This window comes from Gopherus flavomarginatus, chromosome 19 (assembly GCF_025201925.1).
Source record: "Gopherus flavomarginatus isolate rGopFla2 chromosome 19, rGopFla2.mat.asm, whole genome shotgun sequence".
NCBI classification, from domain to species: Eukaryota; Metazoa; Chordata; order Testudines; family Testudinidae; genus Gopherus; species Gopherus flavomarginatus.
Window position 1 is genome coordinate 1,694,636 of NC_066635.1, and position 22,243 is coordinate 1,716,878.

At 54.5% G+C, this 22,243-nt stretch overlaps 1 protein-coding gene across 4 annotated transcripts in view; it reads right to left on the reverse strand.

The window, feature by feature from the left end:
* The window catches only part of SEPTIN4 (septin 4), a 73,406-nt gene extending 52,805 nt beyond the window's left edge, over window positions 1-20,601 (reverse strand). For 3 of the 4 annotated variants that reach the window (XM_050929211.1, XM_050929213.1, XM_050929212.1), the window contains exons 1-2: window positions 20,542-20,601; window positions 492-809 (exon numbers count right to left, since the gene is read on the reverse strand). In XM_050929211.1, coding sequence (XP_050785168.1) covers window positions 492-809; window positions 20,542-20,544 — 321 coding nt within the window. In that variant the 5' untranslated portion in view covers window positions 20,545-20,601. The remainder of the gene's footprint in view (window positions 1-491; window positions 810-20,541) is intronic. The other variant, XM_050929214.1, reaches the window with a different exon arrangement.
* Window positions 20,602-22,243: the final 1,642 nt, after the last annotated feature.

Below are 22,243 nucleotides of genomic sequence, written 5' to 3' on the forward strand. Positions count from 1 at the left end.
CGCTCTCACAGGCCTGAGCAGGCAGACAGCGTCTGAGACCGGGGCAGGCGAGGCCGCCCTCCACAGGGGTGAGGGCCAGCACCTGCATTTCACAGGGTACCTGGCCGCTGCGGCAGTGCACAGCATCGTCCTCACCACCTAGCAAGGAGAGGCCAGGAGGCAGGGACAGGCCTTCCCTTTGCACAGGGACTTGGGACACTTAGGAGCCAATCCTGGCACAAGTCGAGTACCCTCAGCTCCAGGGAAGTCCATGCGAGATCTAGGAGCGCTTGGCCCCGCGCAGGCCCAGCTGTCAGGCACAATGGATTTAGGAGCCCATGCGAGCCCTAGCCCCGGTGTGTAGGTGTCCTTGATCCCTAGCGTCTCGCACAGCGAACGGGCAGATCCTTCAGCAGATCAGAGCTGTACAAGCCACCTAGCTCCCTGCCCCCAGTGACCCACAGGCTGGAGCTCCTCGTCGACTGAGAGGCCTGCCTTGGGATGCACCGTACCTCAGAAGAGTCGTATGGATCAAGCTTGCCCCATGGGCTCCTAGGCCGCGAGGGGCTCAGTGGTGCCGGAGCTGCGATGTGCTGCTGAAAGTCCAGGGGCCGAGGCCGGGAGAAGGGCCTCAGTTCCTTCTCGTCTAGCAGCTCATCAGCAATGGGCTGGGCTATGCTGGAGAACACGCCGGGATCTACGGGCCCCTGGCCAGGGGCCCTCTTGCCCTCCTCCAGCTCCACCTTCCTAAAGCTCTCGCCTGAAGGGAACTCCTTCAGGAACTGGGCCAGCTCTGCCTCCTCCGAGTCTTCTTTCAGGAAGCGCTTTATCTGCAGAGAAGGGAGCGCCGGGGAGGGAGAGTGGCGGGGGAGATCAGGGGCAGCCAGGGGGAGCGGGGCAGAGAGAGCAGGGTGCTGGTTTATGGAGAGTTACACATGATGGAGCGAGGGCAGGTGGAATGAGCCCATGCGCTCCGCCCACTAGTCTCATCGCAGGGCTTGTTACCACCGTTTGCAGGTTACTTTCAGCTAAGGTGGAACTTTATAGGCTGGGAGCTCAGCAGCTGTTGTAGATATCTAGTGCCACCAGCCCCAGCCTCACACCCCACCAAATGAGTCGTTAATGCAGGCGTGCAAGGAATCTGCTATTAATAATCACATGCACCAAGAGGGGGGCTGGGAGAGCATGGGGAAGAATCAGGGAAGTGGTAGGATCTCTCTCACACCTGAAGGGTTCAGGGCTCCCGAAGGTCAGGGCTGGGGACCCATTGGGGAGGGGTGTGGGGATGGCCCAGGCTGGAGGGACATTCCCATGCACCTCTAGATACAGTTCAGACTCTTACTGCTTGCTCCCCGTGCGTCTCAGCCAGCTCCTCAGCATGCTCTGGGAGGCAGGGGCTGACCCTTTCCCCAGGGACGGCCTGCTCCACTGCACAGGGCTGGGTCTCTTCAGGGTCTCCAGGAGCAGCCAGGCCCCCCTCACACTCTGCTGCCTGATTGCAGCATGTGAGGGGTGAGAGAGTATGGGGTGGATGGAGAAAAGGAATCAAAGACAGAAAAGATTAAAGGCAGGGAGAGAAGGCAGCTGGCTGGGGAAACCCACTGGGGCTCGAGCCAGAACTGCACAGCTCCCTGCAGAGAGCACAGCCGGGCATGTCTGCGAGCCCTGCATGAGCTCTGTACGGACATTGGCAGAGATCAATGGAGAGGCTACATTACCAAAGGAGACCATCAGGGGCCACAAGTAACTCTGGGTGCTGGGAACAGCTCGGCACTTGCTGCATTTTCAACACAGCACAACCCGTGCACCCTGCAGCCTCCCCCATGTGTGCCGAGGCGATGGACACTGCAGGCGGTGCTAGCCAGCGCCTCCTGCCCCAACTCCTGTTGCCATAACTATAAAAAACCAACTGCCCAACCCAAGAAAGTGGTTAGAAGCAGAAGCGAAAAAGGCTGGCCTCACCCTCTGCAGGGTTCTCCAGCTTAGCTTTGTCCCATTTCGCTGAGAAGGCCCAAACAATCCCTGCTCCACCCTGCAAAAGGCCTTTCAGCTCCCCTGGGAGATGGCTCTGCAGCCTGACCTAGATCAGTCAGGCTCATATTGGATTGTGTGGCTGCATGTGCGGGGAGCGTGTGGCTCCGTGTGTCTGGCTGCACATGCAAGCCCCTGTGTGTATCTCCCGTGTTCACGCATTCACCGGCACGTGACAGAGCTGCATTACGGACCGTGAACGTCATGGCCAGACCAAGAGTTGGTTCCAGTTTTTGCTCAGTTTGGGGACCACTCACAGACTTTCACAGGTCAGGCCCAGGCCCAGGCCTCTCCCCTGCAGTGGTGAAGGTCCCTCTCCTGTGCTGGGAGGCTGAGGCCACAGCAGCTGAGCGGGCTGGGGCAGCTGGCAGTTCCTGCTCACCATTTCAGGCACACTGCTCACAGCACAGGGACCAGGGAGAGCAGCCCAAGGGGCGGGCTCACGTCCTCGCTCCCGCCTTCCCCAGCAGAGAACAAGTCCTGTTTGCAGGCGGGCAGTGATGGAGAGAGAGCCTGCTGTCCTGTAATGGGGAGCACTAGGAATAGCTGGCATGGCAGAGTGGCTCAGGAAAGGATTAGGTGCTGCTCTTCCCATCCCTAAACGGCTCCCCGGGGCTTAGAGCCTGGGAGGAAAGGTTAAGCAGGGGCCTGGCCTGCATGCCTCAGGCAGCCACAGGTCCCTAAATGCACCTCAGCAGGAGCCAGTGCCTGCAAATACCACAGGAGCCAGCCCTGCCTGAGAACGGGGCCCAGCCAGGACCAGGCCGCAGATGGCGCAGCAAGGAGCAGCTATGTCACTTCCTCCCATTCCTGTGCTAGCAGATTTGCCTTTCGCCCTGGAGAGCACAGGCTGTCGCCGCTGCAGGTGAAATCCCTGTGGGACTGGAGAATTACCGTCCTCCCTCGCTGGAGTCCCAGCCCACTGGGTCAGGGTGGCAGGGGGCACTCCCATTTCATGAGAGTCTTTCTACTCACCATGAAACAGAGAATCATAGAATCTCAAGGTTGGAAGGGATCTCAGGAAGTATCTAGTCCAACCCCCTGCTCAAAGAAGGACCAAGCCCAACTAAATCATCCCAGCCAGGGCTTTGTCAAGCCTGATCTTAAAAACCTCTACGGAAGGAGATTACACCACCTCCCTAGGGAACCCAGTCCAGTGCTTCACCAGTGCTATCTTGGCCATGGCCGAGAACAACGGGAGTCCCCTAGGCTGTGGGAAGCCTCTACAGACATGCCCGGGGCCCTCCCCAGCCCTCTGGCATGCTGCACTGCTCAGTCACTGCCCTAACGTCCAGGGCGCCTCCCTCCATCCAATCCACGCTCCCCAGGAGCTTGCTGCTGACACTTCCCCAGCAGGGAGACTGTGCCTGGGCCAGGCCAGGGCATCCTGTTCAGTGAGAGCCGAGTGCTAGGCTCTGCACACACGGTCTGCCCCTGATGGCAGGTTGGGCTCCAGTCTCTACCCAGCCTGGGCATGCAGCTCCCTCTGACACCGGGAGCAGAGAGACAGACAGCTTGGGAGCGGGGAGGAGCTGGCCAGAGAGGGACACTGCACACACCTGAGCTGTCGCAGGTCAGCAGGCTCATGGCTTCTGACCCAGGAACTGGGTCCCTCTGGCCTCCAGTGACACAACTCTCCACAGCCTGTTTACAAGGCATCCCAAGCAAGAAGCGATTCCCTGGAGGGCCACCAAGGGAGGCTCTGAGAACAGAGACCTCCAACCTGGGGGCAACAGCCCTGAACTCAGTGCAAAGTAGCTCTGCAGCACCCAAGAGCCCTCCAAAGCATGCAGGAGCCCCCTACCCCTCTCTGCTGCCCACATGAGACCTGAAGAGGGGCCTCAGGCCAGACTGGAAATCCCTCCCGACCTCCACAATACTTGGGAGCTGGGCAGTGGAGACATATAGGTTCTCTCCCCCTCCCAGCCTGGAGGGTCACTTCCTATTGCTATGTCAGATAGATCATTTTGCCGGGCCAGCCATGGCAGGGCTAGCAGAGCTCAGGCTGGGTGAGCCAGGGCAAGGCACAGAGGGGCCAGCCATGCTGAGAGCTGGTGTAGAGCAGCTTGTAAGCAAGGGGGGAGGGATAGCTCAGTGGTTTGAGCATTGGCCTGCTAAACCCAGGGTTGTGAGCTCAATCCTTGAGGGGCCCACTTAGGGATCTGGGGCAAAATCAGTATTTGGTCCTGCTAGTGAAGGCAGGGGGCTGGACTCAATGACCCTTTGGGGTCCTTTCCAGTTCTAGGAGACAGGCATATCTCCAAGACTCAGGTCTGAACCCCACAACCTGGAAGAGACACTCAGCTTAGTTCTCCTTCTTTGGACCCCAGCTCTGGCCAGATAAGTATGAGCCAGAACCATTCCCCCACATGATGAGTTCAGAGATCTCAACTGCCAAACCTGACCAAGCAGCTTTTGCCCCAGCAAAGCCAGTGTGGGTATGGGCTGTCTCTGCCCAACTGGCTTTGCCCCAAACTGCTGCACCTGTCCTTGGGGAGGGGCTCTGTATACCCCCAAACCAACTGAGACACAAACATTTCCCACAGCCCTCCCTGCACTTGCTCTTTACTGGGATGGGAAGCCCCGTAAACGTGCAGCACTCTTGTAGGCCATTTTCCCCAGGTCCCAGATGGGATCCTGGCCTGGATGCATGCAGTCATGCTGGCTGTAGCCCCAGGCTCACCAGCAAGCTCCTCCACATGGCAGCTGTCCTTTCACAGCCTGGTGTTTCTAAGGGCCAGGGAGTGCTCCCAGCTACCCTTTGGACTCCTGCCCTATGAGAGACAATGAGATTGACAGCAGCTGCAGCTGGAGGCAATATGTAACTCAAACAATTAACTGGCTGGGCTGCACCAAAACCAAGGTCATGCTGCTTCCCGGGCTCCCTTGTCTTGCTCAGCTGCCTCTCCTGCACCATCTTCCCCTGCAGGGTTCTCAGCACCTCACACCCAACCTGCTGCTCCCATTTCCTCTGCTAAGTCACCTGAATACCTCTCCCCCCGCGTCCTACAGGCAGCAAGGAGCCATCTCCATAGTGGGCTGGAAGAGGCTGGAATTGGGGTCGCTGTGGGTCCCCTCCCCCAGCAATCCGCCATCTAGAGTAGAGTTTGCTATTACAAATCAATGCTGTTCATTATGTTTGTGGAACTGCAGCATTTCCCCCACCCCTGCTGCCGGCCTCACTCCCTCTCCACCCTTATAGAGGTCACCACGCAAGACAACAGAGCTTCGCAGCAGCGCACACACACTGCCTCAATGCTCCAGCACTGCTGCTCTGTCTGCCCACAGGTGCTCAGCACAGGAACCCCCACTGCCACGCTGCCGGCTCACGTCCTGGAAGGGCGAGTGAGCAGCCCTAGACAGCAGGCCAGTCTGTGTCAGGGTGGTGCAGCTCACAATAGCCCATCTGGGTGCTAGCGCTGCTAGCTGGGCTAGGCTCTCTGGACGTCTACACTGCAACAGAAGACCCATGGCCCAGCCACCGCTGGTCTGGGTCAGCTGACTCGGGCTGGGGCTGCAGAGCTGGAAAATTGATGGTTAGATGTTTGGGCTTGGGCTGGAGCCTGGGCTTTCAGACCCTATGGGGGGCAGGAGTGGGAGGGTCCAGCCCAAGCCCAAATGGCTATTGTGAGCCCCCCAGCCCAAGCCTGAGCCAGCTCACCGGGCTCTGAGACTCAGTGCCGGGGGTTACTGCAGAGTAGATGTACCTTCAGTGGTCACACTCAGCAACTCTAACCGCTGCTAGGGCTCCCCTGGCTGAGTTTCCAGCTTGCCATGGGAACGAGCCCACAAAGTAAACCCCCCAGACAGACACGGCAGGTCCCAGCAGGCTGTGCCGAGGGGGCAGACCCTTCCTGAGCAGGGGCAGGCTAGGAAGGAGGGTGCAGCATGAGAGAGGAACAGGACCAAGCCCCTCAAGGTGGGAGTGGGGAGAAAATGCAGGGAGAAGTGTCTCTGCGCCCAGCATAGCGAATGCCCTGCACAGAGGGCCCCGGTGTGGGGTCAGCCCCCAGGACAGCGTTTAGGGCAGCCTGAGCCATGCACACGACACCCTCCCCTCCTCCCAGAGGACGTGGCTGGATACTCTACCTGCAGCTCGCGCTTTGGCTGAGCGCCGGAGGCCATGTCTGACCCTGGCGATGTCCAAGGGCGAACAAGGATGCGAATGGGGACGCGGTGCTGCTGGGGATCATTAATAGGGGCCGGGGATGGCCCTGGCAGAGCTCCGCCCTCCCAGGGAAGCTGAGCCCTATGGCTACGGAGCAGAGCTCAGGGAGCTGCCACTCCAGAGGGGCGCTCACAGTGGCAAGAGCTGGAGATGCCTGCACACGGCTCTGCCATGGCAATCGCTGGTGCACGGGGAGGGCAGCTGGCCTGTGGCTCCCAGTGTGGCCACCGTGGCTCAGTCACACACTGCCTGGCTCACGGGCAGGAAGACAGGAGCAACTTGCCATACAGTAATGCACGTCCAGGGCCTCCCAGCCATTCCAGGGAGCCACAGACACTGCTGGGGAGGCGGGGGGTTCTGAACAGAGCCAGGGACAGGGACAAGAAGATAGTCTTATCCCCAGTTCAAGATGCAGAGACCAGGACAGGCAGCCCAGCCCAGGAGAGGGGCAGTCCTGCAGGAAGGCTGAGAAGCGGCAGGGGATGGCGCTGAGCTAACCCGAGGGCGCTGGGAGAGAACAATCTGGGAGAGTCAGTGGAGGCCTGGGCTGGAACATGCAGAGCTTTTACCCAGGCTGCACAAAGGTTAATGGCTGAAAAGTCAAAGCCCAGGAGGCAAAGCAGAAAACTGGCTGGGGAGCAGGCGCCAAAGGCTGAAAGCGCTGGCTGAGGGGCTCCCGGGCCCTGCTGCTGGGAGCTGCCCCCAGGCTTGCACACGAACCCCCTGCCTTCACAGATCATTATTCAGGTAGTGGCATCATGCACAGGGAAGTCAGGAAACGCCAGAATTATGGTTTCCCGGGTGACCCTAATTCAGCCGCCTCGTGTCTGCGCTCTGAGGCAGCCTTCGCCGCATGCCCACGCTCGATTCTTCCCACAGGATCCGGCTCCCTCCCTGCCAGGACGGACGGTGCGCAGAGAACGAGCAGCTTGTGATTCTTTGCCCTCGTCATTCAGTGCATGGCCCCGGCCGCACCAGCACCCAACCTAGAGCCTGCCCTGAACACTGAAATACCTGTTCCCTTGTGGGCTCTCCCACGGGTGCTCGCTCAGCACCGGAGTACCAAGTGTGTCACGGCACTGGTGACGCTGGGAGAGGAGAGTCCAGCGTCACCCCAACTCACAGCCGGGAAAGAGACAAAGGGAGCAGCCCACGCAGGGAACCCGTGACAGAGCAGGGATTCGCACTCGGGACCTGTCCCTCCAGAGAGCGCTGAGGGATACTGAGTGCTCCCAGCTCCCACCAACGGCAACTGCAGCTGGTAGAGTCAGCAGCCCTGCAAAGCTGAGACCAGCTCACTCAAGAGGCACACAGATAAGTGAGCCTCCCCTTCGCAATCAGTGGCTACACCCTTTATGCAGGTGGAACGGAGGTGGCGGCATAGGAGCCCCCCTCCACTGTACGCCCCCGGGAATCCCAAGGGACCAGTTATGGCAGTTTTCTGGCTGCTTAATGCAAAGTGCAGGGCAGCCATAGGCTTGGGCTGAGCTAGCTCTGATTGACAGCAGTGGGAGAGAGGAGAATCAGGCTGGTTTTACAGGACTCTCAAACTGGAGACAGAAAATAGTGATGAAAATGCAACCAAGCTCCAAAGGATCCGGCTGGTGAGCTGGCAGATAACACAGTGGGGAGCCCTTGGGATTCAACAGGGACTGTGGGCTGAAGGGCCCCAGGAGAACTTCTCAGCGAGTAGGGTTTGGGGCCTGCCAGGAGGCTCTAAAACCACTTGCTTGCTGCAAGAGAGAGCCTGGCTGTAAGGCCCATGGGCACCATACAAAGGCGAAGGGCTGAACCTGGTTCTGCAGAGGGGACTTGGGGGACATGGTGGGGATGGTGTCCCTACCTCTGTTTGCCAGAAGCTGGGAATGGGTGACAGGGGAAGGATCACTGGATAATTGCCCTGTTCTGTTCATTCCCTCTGGGGCACCTGGCACTGGCCACTGTCGGAAGACAGGACACTGGGCTAGATGGACCTGTGGTCTGACCCAGAAGGGCCGTTCTTATGTTCTTATAACATCCAGCGCCCAGAAGGAGCAGTGAGAACCAGTGGCATTGCCCAGTGTGAACAGAGGCAGCGCACCTGCATGTAGAGCCAGGCGCTTCCCACCAGACGACATGATAGACTCCAGGGGCAGCAGAGATGCAGATAACTCAGCTCTGTGTCTTGTCATCATGAGGACTTTACCTAGTGGGAGTTACTCCAGCTTTTCCCAGAGTGTCTGAGTTATGGGGGCTCCAGTCGGGAAAGAAGGGGGACTTTGAGGTGACAGCAGGGGAGGGAAATGGTTCACTCTAGTGAGGAAACCAGGGGACATACAAACCCCTTCAGGCAAAGAACTCATCCCTAGGGAGAGATCAGTCATGCTCCACTGGCATGACAGCTGGGACGAATGTGGCCCCATAGCCATGTGCAGCAAGTTACTTGGGAAAATGACTGAAGCAGAGTCCAGGGGAGTTAGATGGACTCTTTCTGGAAAGGATTGAGAGATCTGGCGCAATAGCTTTTCCCTTCTCTGAAACAGCCTTCTGTTCACACAGCCCCATGCCCTCCCAGAGCTGACACGCACTCAGGAACACATGCGTATGGTCCCTACCCACATGCAAAGGCAGGCCTCTCTACTAATTATACATCCAGCACCACTGAAATGCAGCCACTTCTGGGGTGGAGGGTGGACAGAACAAAGCACAACAGTAGGGGCATGCTGGCCTAGAGTGCCAGGTCACTCCCTGCTCTAACAAACAGGGTGATGGCATCTTCAATGTCCATGCATGGTGGACAGGCACCTGAGGAAAGCTGAGCGGATGTCTCCCCCTGGTTTGGGGTGGCAGGGTGGGGAGTGGAGCACTCCCTCTTACACAGGAAAAGCAATCACAGAATATCAGGGTTGGAAGGGACCTCAGCAGGTCATCTAGTCCAAGCCCCTGCTCAAAGCAGGGCCAATCCCCAGACAGATTTTTGCCCCAGATCCCTTAGAGAACCCCTCAAGGATTGAACTCACAACCCGGGGTTTAGCAAGCCGATGCTCAAACTACTGAGCTATCTCTCCAATCAAATCACAGCTCTGAGCACTTCCACAATCTCTCCACACAGGGAGCTGACAATACCTTACAAATATTCACCTGCTAAGCCCCCTCCCCTGCGTGGGGCAGGATCACCATCCTCATTTCACAAATGGAGAAACCGAGGCACAGAGTGGGGCAGTGACTCGCTCAAGGTCTCCAGGGAATCAGTGGCAGAGCCGGGTCTAGGAGGAACACAGTGTCCTGACTCCCAGTCCGGTGCTCTGACCTCAAGACCATGCTGCCTTTATGAGCCCCATCAGCACAGCAAGGGGTGGGGGTGGGGGCGGGCAGAGCCACAGTCCCAGGCAGCCTGCAGCAGCTGTTTGTAGCGATACCAGAAGCGCCTGCAGTCCCAGCTCCTGAGCTCGCTCTATTCCCAGAGCATATTAACCCCCCCATCCCCGGCCCTCGGAGCTCCCCTGTGAGGGTTCAGGCCTGCAGCAGAGCAAGCAGCTGGAATGTCTCTGCCCAGCCGTCCTTGCCAGCAGGAGACTGGGAGCAAGAGCCACCCTGAAATGTACACCAGTCCCTGCAGAGCCAGACCTTTCACCAGCACATGGGCAGCCACCAGAGAACTCCTCAGGCTCGCCAATGGGAGCTCATCTGCAGCCACTCAGCACCGAGAACACACACAGCAGGTGGAAAGACAGCCCATTGTCACTCAGATATGACAGTCGCACTGTGCCCAGAGAAAGCAGCTAACGCCAGAGTCTACCTGCTTCTGCTGACCCGCTGCCTCCAGGGTCTCTTACCACCAGGGCTGTGTCCTAAGGGCAGGGCAGCCCCTGGCTAATGCTGAGGAGTTCCTGCCTCTCGCTGTGTGGGCTTCTGTGCTCGCACTGGGTGGAGGGGCAGAGCAGATCGGAGACAGCTACCCCTGCTGGCCAGTCCAGCTGGGGCTCTTTCAGACGGTCACTAATAACAACAGCACCATCAAGCGACCCAGCTCTTTTCATCCCAAAGCAATTTACCCCCCCACACAAATGTAGCAAATTGATACACAAACTCTATACAGATCATGTACAACAGAGGAATGCAGCTACCTCGAGGGTGGAATGCAGCAGCAGTTCAACAGTGCACAGCACCACTATCCACAGGCCCGAGTAGACATTGAAGAGTAAGACCCAAAGGAAATGGCAGGGGGTATTTTTGTTGGTAGTATGTAACCCTCCAGGCTGGTATTTTCATGACAGCAAGGGAAACACCCCTTCTGTTGGGAAGTGTGCCATGGGGTCTCTTGTGCCCATCAGCGGGCAGAGCCTTAGTTTCAGATCCTGTTCAAAAGCTGGCACTATCGTCTCAGAATCAGACTGACAGCTGACGAGGAGAGATGGAGTTCTTTGCCCCCCATGCCCTGGGTCTGGAGGCTCAGATATCCCAGTAAATTTCATCCCCTGGGGTAAGCTGGATTTTGTCTCTATTTTGTTAGCAAAGAGCATGGGTGGGGCTGGCTCATAAACAAAAGCGCACGCTCACTAATTACTGTTATTACAGCCCCAGCAGCTTGGGATTCTCATACTGCCTCCCATCTCGCTCGGCATGAGGTTTGAATGACAGGGTGTCCCTAGCACACGCGCTATCCAGATGTGAATCCAGTAGCATGACAGCCACTGCTGGCTGGAACTACAACAGCTCTACGTCATGACTCAAGACAGCTATTTGTTCCAGAGGAACATGAGCAGGGAGAGCGTCTCGCTGCCCTGGCCTCCTGGGAGTACAGGGGCTCCCGGCCCCATGACTCCATCATTTCCCATCTCTCGGTCTCTGCCACATGGGGGTCCTTTTGCAATGGCCAGCTAAGCCTGTTTGAAACACCAGATGTTGTCTCCCCGACCTGGGCACACCTGGAGGGGCACAGGCATACAAGGACAGAGAGGCTCCCTTAGACCAGTATCTTGCCTGACAGGGATCAATACTCATTGCTTCACTGGAAAGTCCAACTCCCTGCCACGTGCAGTACTAGAGCACGGGAGGATATTACTTCCTGCCCCCAGTAACGCCCTGAGCATTTTATCATAGTTAGGGTCACTGCAGATGCTTTTCTTCTCCACGTGACAGCTGAGCCTGTACTAGACCTCACTAGTGACTTGCCTCAATAGCGTCCCGCCGCAGCGTTTCACCAGTTAGTTACGTGCCACGCTGAAAGCATTTTCTTCCATTGCCTTTTACACTGTCGCCTTTTAGTCTGAAGGACTTCCTTTATCTCACACACTGTCAGGGGTGGCCAGCGTGTGGTTCTGGAGCCACATGCTGCTCTTCAGAAGTTAATATGCGGCTCCTCGTACAGGCATCGACTCCGGGGCTGGAGCTATAGGCGCCAATTTTCCAATATGCCGGGGGTGCTCACTGCTCTGCCACAGGCCCTGCCCCCACTCCACCCCTTCCTGCCCCCTCCCCTGAACCTGCAGTGCCCCTGCTCTTCCCCCTCCCCCCCCAGAGCCTCCTGCACGCCACCAAACAGCTGACTGGGAGGTGTGGGGAGTTGATCAGTGGGGTTGCCAGTGGGTGGGATGCGCTGGGAGTGAGGATCGGGTTTGATAAGGGGCTGCTGATGTATTACTGTGGCTCTCTGGCAATGTACGTTGGTACATTCTGGATCCTTGGGCTCAGGTTGGCCACCCCTGCATTATGTGATGGGACACATAGAAGCAATTGCCTGGCCTCCACTATGCCAGCCAGCAGCCCTAGAGACACATTGTGGCCAAAAGGGCTAATGTGACCCTGGGATGCATAAACAGGGGAATCTCGAGCAGGAGCAGAGAGGTTATGTTACCTCTGTATTTGGCACTGGTGCGACTGCTGCTGGAATCTGTGTCTAGCTTAATAAAGGGAAGGTTAAGGGGTGACTTGATGGCAGCCTGTAAGTACATCCACGGGGAACAGAAATGTGATACTAGAGGGCTTCTCAGCCTAGCAGAGAGAGGTCTAACAGGATCCAGTGGTTGAAAGTTGAAGCTAGACAAATTCGGACTGGAAATGAGATGTGCATTTTTAATGGTTGAGAGTAATTACCCACTGGAACAACTTACTACGGGTCGTGGTGGATTCTCCATCACTGGCCAGTTTTAAATCAAGACTGGCTGGTTTTCTGAAAGCTCTGCTCTAGTTCAACTAGGAATTAATTCAGGGCACGTCTCTGTCCTGTGCTATGCAGGGGTCAGACTAGACGATCACAATGGTCCCTTCTGGTCTTAGAATGTATGAATCATTGTATTTCACACTTAACCCATTTCTCTTACTCTTCCTGTTCCCCTGGGCTCACTCATCTCCTTGCTTGATAGCCCCAGCCCTAACACACACACTCAGCCATGTTCATTGTTCATCTCCGGGTCTCCAATTTCATCTGCATCTTTTCTGAGATAAGATGACTCTATCCCCACAATGATGTTCCCTCAATTCAGACGGCATTCTAATCTTTTCTACATTAACCTCTACTCCTTTTTAATACAACCTGCCATCACGCACACCCCTGACAGCATGCAGCTCCTCTGGGCCGGCTGGGCAGGGCTAAGCAAGGAAACACAGTTTTGAATTCACATCTGTCATAAACAGATCGCTAAGGGTTAATGTCTCTTACACCTGGAAAGAAGTACCTGAAACACCTGACCAGAGGACCAATCAGGAAACCAGACTTTTTCAGATCTGGGTGGAGGGAAGTTTGTGTCTGAGTTCTTTGTCTTCTGCCTGTACTCTCTCGGCTATGAGAAGTGATTTTTTCTGTCTCCTGCCTTTCTAATCTTCTGTTTCCCAGTTGTAAGTATAAAAGATCAGATAGTGATTTATATGGTTTTTTTGTATTTACATGTGTGTAGTTGCTGGAATGTGTTAAATTGTATTCTTTTGAATAAGGCTGTTTATTCATATTTCTTTTAAGAAATTGACCCTGTATTTGTCACCTTAATACAGAGAGACCATTTTTATGTATTTTTCTTTCTTTTTACATAAAGCTTTCTTTTTAAGACCTGTTGGAGTTTTTCTTTAGTGTGGAACTCCAGGGAATTGAGTCTGTGCTCACCAGGGAATTGGTGGGAGGAAGAAGTCAGGGGGAAATCTGTGTGTGTTAGATTTACTAGCCTGACTTTGCATTCCCTCTGGGTGAGGGGGGAAGAGAGATTAGCTCTCGGTACTTCTGTTTTCCAAGGCTGGGAACGGGGAGGGTGGAATCCCTCTGTTTAGATTCACGGAGCTTGCTTCTGTATGTCTCTCCAGGAACACCTGGAGGGGGGAAGGGAAAAGGTTTATTTCCCTTTGTTGTGAGACTCAAGGGATTTGGGTCTTGGGGTCCCTAGGGAAGGTTTTTGGGGGGACCAGAGTGCCCCAAAACACTCTAATTTTTTGAGTGGTGGCAGCTCTGCCAGGTACAAGCTGGTAACTAAGCTTGGAGGTTTTCATGCTAACCCCCATATTTTGGATGCTAAGGTCCAAATCTGGGACTAGGTTTATGATATGAGTGGCAGCATTTGTGGGATAGATAGAATCCAGAAGCCAGTAGGAATATTATATTTTTCTTTTCTCTGCTAGGGGCTTTTAAGCAGAGAGGAACGGTTTGGTTTTAAAAGGAACCAGAGAGAATTTTTTTTTCTGCTCTCTCTGGCAGTTTTTGGCTTGCATATTAAGCAAGGAACCATTAAACTGTGACAAACAGGTCTTTTGTCAGACAATAGCACTCCCATTAGGAGGCAAATACTAGCACTATACACATGCAAATAAAGTGGTTTTTCTGGTTTACTTTACATTAAAAAGATTAGCTAGAGGAAGAAAGGGAAAAAGGCACTGTTGCTAGGCAGACCTCAGGAGGCAACAGAGCCTGCAGTTCAGACAATAAACACCGGAGGGCACCCCCACACAAGAAAACAGGAACCATGACTTCTAAGGCAAAAATGGAGGCCGAAGCACAAAGCAAAGAAGCAGAACACAGGCGACAACTGGAAAAAAGAGAAAAAGAGGTGGAGCTGAAAGAAAGAGAAGAACAGATCAAACAGGCAGCCCATAAAAGAGAACAAGATGCCAAAAATGCAGCCCACCACAGAAAACTAGAAGAAGAAGAGGTGGCCCACCGCCGAGACATGGAAAAACAACAAAAAGAGATGGAACTCCAGAGGGAAACCCACCAACAGGCCATGGAATTAGAAAAGGCTAAGCAACAGGCTCCAGCCAATCCTAACAATCCTTCACCAATTATGGTTCCACATCCCAGGAAATTTCCCACCTACAAGGCAGGTGATGACACCGAGGCCTTCTTTGAAAATTTTGAAAGAGCCTGTCTTGGGTACCGCATCTCTGAAGACCAGTACATGGTAGAATTGAGGCCACAGCTCAGTGGACCTTTAGCAGAGGTGGCAGCTGAAATGCCTAAGGAGAACATGAACGACTATAAACTTTTTCAAACTAAGGCCAGATACAGAATGGGGATAACCCCGGATCATGCCCATCGGCGTTTCGGAAACCAGATGTGTCATTTCCCAAACACGCCTACTACTTTGGAAAAAATTATGAGGCCTGGATATCAGGACACAATGTTAAATCCTTGGAAGAACTGCACCTCCTCATACAAATGGAGCAGTTCTTGGATGGTGTTCCTGAGGACATAACACGGTACATACAAGATGGAAAACCCAAAAATCTCACCGAGGCGGGGGAGATTGGAGCCAGATGGATGGAAGTGGCAGAAAGCAAGAAAGCTACTGTCAAGGGGAACAAATACCCCAGAGGGCACACCAACCATAAACCCTACAACTGAGGGCAGCCAAAAACCCCACTTACAACCCAAGTAAAGCCACAGACACACTATTCTTCCACCTCACCAGTCTCCAGTAACTCACCTCGGCCCAGTGACCCATCAGATGGAAGATGCTTTAAGTGTAATGAACTGGGACATATCAAGGCCAACTGTCCAAAGAACACCATGCGAGTGCAATTCATTACACCACCATCACACCAAAGATCCCCAGGCCCGGATGCCTCTCAAATACCCTTGGAGCGGAGGGAAAATTTGAGAGTGGGCGGAAAGAAGGTTACTGCGGGAGAGACACGGGGGCACAAGTGTCAGCTATCCACCAATCCTTCGTAGACCCCAAATTCATCAACCCAAAGGCCCAAGTGACAATTTACCCCTTCATGTCCCAAGCTGTAGACTTGCCTACAGCTGAACTGCCTGTCCAGTACAAAGGCTGGTCAGGAATGTGGACTTTTGCAGTCTATGACAATTATCCTATCCCCATGCTGCTGAGGGAAGACTTGGCCAACCAGGTGAAGCGGGCCAAGAGAGTGGGAATGGTTACACGTAGCCAAACCAGGCAAGCTTCCAGACCCATTCCTGTTCCTGAGCCGTCCACAGAGGTCCCGTCTGTGTTACCAGAGACCCAGACAGAGGTAGTGGACCCGAAGTCCATGCCAACCACTGAAACAGCCACAGCGCCTCCAGTCCCAGGCCCGGAACTGGAACAGCAACCAGCACCAGCAATTGCAACCACATCTTCAAACTCAACACCAGTGGGCGCCAGTGAGCCAGAACTGGCAGAAGCAACAGACAGCCATACCCAAAAGGCTCAGCCAGAGCCTGAAATACCCTCAGGTGCACCAGCGGAGAGCGGTTCACCAGCAACGGAAACAACCCCATCACCTACATCGCTTCCAGAGGGACCAAGCCCAAGTCCACAGTCTGAGGAAGAACTGGTGACCCCAGCCTCAAGGGAACAGTTCCAGACTGAGCAGGAAGCAGATGACAGCCTTCAGAAAGCTTGGGCGGCGGCAAGAAGCACCCCACCGCCTCTCAGCTCTTCTAATCGATCCCGGTTTGTTATAGACCAAGGACTTTTATACAAGGAGATTCTTTCTGGTGGACACCGGAAAGAATGGCAGCCGCAAAAACAGTTGGTGGTTCCAACTAAGTACCGGGGGAAGCTCTTAAGCTTAGCCCATGATCATCCCAGTGGCCATGCTGGGGTGAACAGAACCAAGGACCGGTTGGGGAAGTCCTTCCACTGGGAGGGGATGGGCAAGGACGTTGCCAAGTATGTCCGGTCTTGTGAGGTATGCCAAAGAGTGGGAAAGCCCCAAGACCAGGTCAAGGCCCCTCTCCAGCCACTCCCCAAAGGAATGCTACGCCATTGTGTACGCTCTGGAAAAGCTACGCCCATATGTGTGGGGACGGCGGTTCCAGCTACAAACTGACCATGCTGCACTAAAGTGGCTTCATACTGCCAAGGGGAACAACAACAAACTTCTTCGTTGGAGTTTAGCTCTCCAAGATTTTGATTTTAAAATTCAGCACATCTCAGGAGCTTCTAACAAAGTAGCTGATGCTCTCTCCCGTGAGAGTTTCCCAGAATCCAGTAGTTAAAAAGTGTTCTTAAAATGTAGAAGTCTGTTAGTTATATACTTAGTAGTATATGTAAAGGTGCATGTGTTGTATTATTCTGTTTATTTTAAAGTTCTAGAAGGAAATCGCCGCCAGTGAGCTTCCCCACTGTCTGCAATTTGGGGGGCGTGTCATAAACAGATAGCTAAGGGTTAACGTCTCTTACACCTGGAAAGAAGTACCTGAAACACCTGACCAGAGGACCAATCAGGAAACCAGACTTTTTCAGATCTGGGTGGAGGGAAGTTTGTGTCTGAGTTCTTTGTCTTCTGCCTGTACTCTCTCGGCTATGAGAAGTGATTTTTTCTGTCTCCTGCCTTTCTAATCTTCTGTTTCCCAGTTGTAAGTATAAAAGATCAGATAGTGATTTATATGGTTTTTTTGTATTTACATGTGTGTAGTTGCTGGAATGTGTTAAATTGTATTCTTTTGAATAAGGCTGTTTATTCATATTTCTTTTAAGAAATTGACCCTGTATTTGTCACCTTAATACAGAGAGACCATTTTTATGTATTTTTCTTTCTTTTTACATAAAGCTTTCTTTTTAAGACCTGTTGGAGTTTTTCTTTAGTGTGGAACTCCAGGGAATTGAGTCTGTGCTCACCAGGGAATTGGTGGGAGGAAGAAGTCAGGGGGAAATCTGTGTGTGTTAGATTTACTAGCCTGACTTTGCATTCCCTCTGGGTGAGGGGGGAAGAGAGATTAGCTCTCGGTACTTCTGTTTTCCAAGGCTGGGAATGGGGAGGGTGGAATCCCTCTGTTTAGATTCACGGAGCTTGCTTCTGTGTGTCTCTCCAGGAACACCTGGAGGGGTGAAGGGAAAAGGTTTATTTCCCTTTGTTGTGAGACTCAAGGGATTTGGGTCTTGGGGTCCCTAGGGAAGGTTTTTGGGGGGACCAGAGTGCCCCAAAACACACTAATTTTTTGGGTGATGGCAGCTTTACCAGGTCCAAGCTGGTAACTAAGCTTGGAGGTTTTCATGCTAACCCCCATATTTTGGATGCGAAGGTCCAAATCTGGGACTAGGTTTATGATAACATCAGAAAGCATCTTTTTACACAGATCCTTTTCAGAGCACACTTGCCCTCCAGTTGCCCCTTAGGAGAAACATGCTCACAATTTTATAAATTAGATTCACCAATTTGATTTTAAGTCTTTTAGAAAGTGTGACAGGTTTCTAACCTGTACAGCACAGCCTTAGAGAAGCCAAGCCGATTACAACACATTCCTCTAGCAGCTTTTTATCCTCTTTAGTGACTTCACTATTTGTCCTGGTATTTAAACATGGCTCCCTGGCCCCTAAATCCTGCACTTTACCTTTGATCCATTGTAGAGACGTCAACAGTGCTATCTGCCTGGCAGCCACGCAGTTATCTAATGCTACATTGCATATTTCTGAAGGGCAGGTCAGACAGTTCTTCCACAGAGCCCCTGGGCTGTAATCCCTTTGGGGCAGGGACTCCAGGTTCTGCAAAGTGAATGCTGTATTTCCGGGCAACTCTCTGGTCTGTGCTATGTAGGAGGTCAGGCTATATGATCACAGTGGTCCCTTCTGGCTTTGGAAGGGACTCAAAGAATCTATATACAGTACATTGTTATTAACAATGATGCCACCAAGCCCTGTTGAGTGCTGTGTAATTTTGTGAGCTACCTATTCTCCTGTCTCTCATCTCTGCCTGTGGGGAGTAATGCCAGGCTGGTATTTCACCTGACACTCTATGTGGTGAAGGCCAGTGGAAAGAGAGGATTTCACTTTCCTGAAGTCCCTTTAACCTCTCCGACCTGCCACCTGCCACAGCCTTCCAAATTGTGATATCCATCAAAAGTTTATTAGAATTTTACAGCTTTGCCTAGTTGTTCTGCAAGTTTCCTTAGTTTCCACTTTATGTTTTACCAGGGAAACATGATGTGCTCTCAGACCGGCCTCATTTGGGCTGGATTTCTATGTTTAAAATGCATTTGCAGTAAACCACAGTAATCTCTTCTAGCCATACACATCTGCATGAGGCGGAAAGCCAGCTCTGTTCATTTTACCTTTATTACAGAACTACGAAAGCACAAGCTGAATGCAATTCTGCCTCTCCCAACAGTCAGATAAGTTCCAGCGACAGAACCTTTTGCCTGACACCAGTGTGCATGGCAGAAACCACCAGTTCAGACCCCACACTGAGCGCCTGGTGCTGATGCTTTGCAACACCAACTTTCGATTTGCAAACTGCATCGATTTGCTCTGAAACTCTTTGAGAATAAACACCGGTCCTACGGGACCTGTTCTGCACTGATTTCTCTAATTGCAGCAGCACACTAACACACTATACCCTGGCCCATATATACTCTTGTATAAGTTGCATTCGTCTCTGGCCCTATGCCTTGTCCTGGGCTGGAGGTGCCCTCTCCTGGCCTGGCAGATCAGCTGCCTCCTACCCAGCCCAGTGTCACTTTGGTCTCAGTGGCTGAAGGGGCAGCAGTTAAACTCTCCAGGAAACAAACCTCACTTGGAGCCCATCTCCCAGAACAGACCTTCCTCCTTCCAAGAAATGGGTAAACAACTTCCCAATGACAGAATGGGGGACACAAACTGACAGAACTCAACCTCCACTGGTGCCCACTGCCAGCTGGTGCGCATGGTCATGGCTGAAGGAAGCAGGGTCACCTTTTGCTGTCAGGTTCCCGGCTTGGGTGACTTTGAGTCACAACCAGAATGTTAATGAGCACAAGTCACATGACCCAGAAGGACAATGTGTTTCCAGCTCTGGTAACTGCAGAGCAGATCCTATACTGGGATTTACCCTGAGGCTGTCCCCAGCTCATATTCCTCTGCCTGAAGCTAGTCAAGCCCTTTATCAGCTGCATAGAGCCTTACAGCTGCCCCATTCCCTATGCCATGCTACGTGTTGGACACTCCAGGGCCTTCCATGCCTGGGGCAATACATTAATAAAGGCAGGGCACTTCCAGAAGGCTGTCACCGCTTTCTGTGCACTCCCTCCCCTTTTCTGATCCCTCGTGTGCCTGGATGGAAGGTGGCGCTGCTCTGAATGTTAGGAACGCACCACAGAGAATGTTTATAGTTTGAACTATAGCTTTGATCTGTATTTCTCCTTTAAGGGCTCCCATGCAAGCATGGAGGCTACATGTAGGTGCCCAGGCACCATGGTGATGGGCACAATAGGAGACGCTAGCTGGATCGCTTTGCAAGGTTGCACTGATCTGTGTGTGGTCTCTTCCTGGGGTCCCATCCCCAGGTTGGCATGGTTTCTGACAGCTCTGGCTGCTGTGCTTGTGTTTCGCTCCCCCAGTGGAAGGAACCACCTGTGTCTCTCTCCTGCGGTTCATCACGGGGCAAAGGGGTGGGGGGTGGTGTCACGTCCTGCCCCGTGGGGCTGATCTCTGTGACTGTTTCTCTCACATGGGCCCTGTCCCCGGAGGGTTTCGGGTGAGGACAGATGTGTGTGTGCCATGAGCCTCATCACAAGGCAGGGGCGGGAGCGGCACTGACCTCGGGGTGCGAGTCCCATCCCTGCACTCAGCACCTCTCTCTCCCTGCTCGCTGGGCTGGGCCCAGCTACAGCGTCCATTGCATGGAGCTAGTGCTGCTCTGTCCCTGCGGCCCAGGGTCCCAGCAGGTGACGGGGGGGCTCTGACCTGCACATCGCTGCGGCGGGAGCCCTGACAGGTGAGAAGCTGCCCGCGGGCCGGGGGCAGAGCAGGGTCCCCGCTCTGCGTCGCCTCCAACTTCTGCAAGCCCAGCCCGGCGCCGGGCGGACCCGCACTCACTGGCCGTGCCCCCGCCCGGCTCCCCCAGCCGGGATTCCCCGGGACCCACCTGCGCGGTGCCAGGGCGGCGAGCCAGCGCCCGGCTCCCCCCGGGCACGGGGCGGGTCTGACTGCAGGCGGGGCCCCCGCGCCCCCAGCCCCCCGCGGCCGAGAACCCAGGCTCACCATGGCGCAGCTCCGGCGGCTCCCGGGGACCGCGCACAGGCTGCTCCGGCGGGCTCGGAGCGCAGCGCAGCGCAGCGCGGGGGGGCCCTTGGCGTGGCTGGCTGCAGTCAGTGGGTCACGTGGCGCGCGGGGGGGGGGGGGGGCCCGCAGCGGGCCCGCAGCGGGCCCGCAATCGCGCTGCCCGGCCCGGCTCTCGCCTTGCGGAGGCTCGGAGGGAGGGGGCGAGCTGGTCACCCGCACGCCGCGCCCCCACCTGCCTCCTCCCGAGCGCCCCTGGCTCCCCACCGCCGCGCCCGGCCTGCTGCCCAGAGGTCCCGGGACGCGCCAGACTCTGCCCCCGCTTCGGGGGCTGCAGGCGGCCGGGGGAGACGCTCCATCTCTCGCCCGAGCCTCCAGCGGGATTTTTCAGAAGCACCTGAGTGGTTTAGGAGCAGTTGGCCTGTGATTCATGCCCTTGGGCGCCTAAACCCCAATGACAACCAGTGCCGCGCGCACTCCTGAAACTGGCCTTAGCCCCCAGGTCAGGCAGGCGCTTGGAAATGTTACCCCTCGTCTGCCAGCCCCCCCAGATTGCTCCAGAGGACCAGCAGTAACGGGGCAGCGCTGTGGCGGTGTGGGAGGGCATCACAGGGCCCATCTGGGCCATGCATGACAAGGGCTGAGATCAGATTTTGGAGACAGTCCTCCTGAGCACTTGGGAAATCTCCCAATTAACAATTGTTTAGCAGAGCCCTGACTGTACCTGGCACATGGCAAAGCAGGGAGAGCTTCCCCTGGAGAGAAACCAGCCAAGAGGATGCAGGACAAAGGTTGCTGAGTCAGGTCTCATCTGGTGGTTCTTGAATGTCCCTGTTCCACCACAAGAGAGGTCTGTGCTACACTCAGGGTCTGGGCTCTCCCACTGCACCTTCTGAGCCCAGCCTGAGGCAGCAGCTTTCCCAAAGATCCCTCCGATCACCAGACTTGGCAGTCCCTGCTTGGGAAAAGGTGGTCAGGCCCTCTCCACACAGGATGATGAAATCGTTGTTGGAGTGCACTAGCCTAGGTAACATGCTCTGCATTCATGGGTGTTGGCATGTATTGCAGAGGAAGGGTGGTCCAGTGGTTAGCACACTAGACCCAGGTTCAATTCCCGGCTCTGCCACAAACATCCTGTGTGACCTTGGGCTAGGTACTTAGTTTATCTGTGCCTCAGTTTCACATCTGTACAATGAGGATAAGAGCCCTGATCTACCTCCCAGAGGTGTGTGAGGCTAAATATAGCAGAGATTGGCACTCAGGTGAGAGTACAAGTACTTAAGATAGCTACGAAATCGCAAGGTGACTAAGGCAGGCTCCTGCAGTGGAAACCTCCTGCTCTGCAGCCTTTGGGATTTCCAGAGGGATTCCTCCTGTGGAACAAGATTGGTTTGCTGTGTCCAAGATGCCCTCAGCATTCTCCTCTGATTCCCAGAGATGGCAGCCATGCCCAAGATACCATTGTGGCCTAGGAAGCAGAGCAGCATTGCTGAGGATCTGGTGGGGCAGGCCCTGGGATGGGGCACTCATATCTGTCAGGAATGGCATGGGGAGAGAAGGCTAAGATGAGCACAGCTGGTTATCTTGGTCTGGCCTGGGGTCATTTCAGGAAGAAGAGGTTGCAGGCTCACACACTTTGCCTGGCCCTGTGTCATGGAAATCTAGCTGGATTATTCAGCTGGCC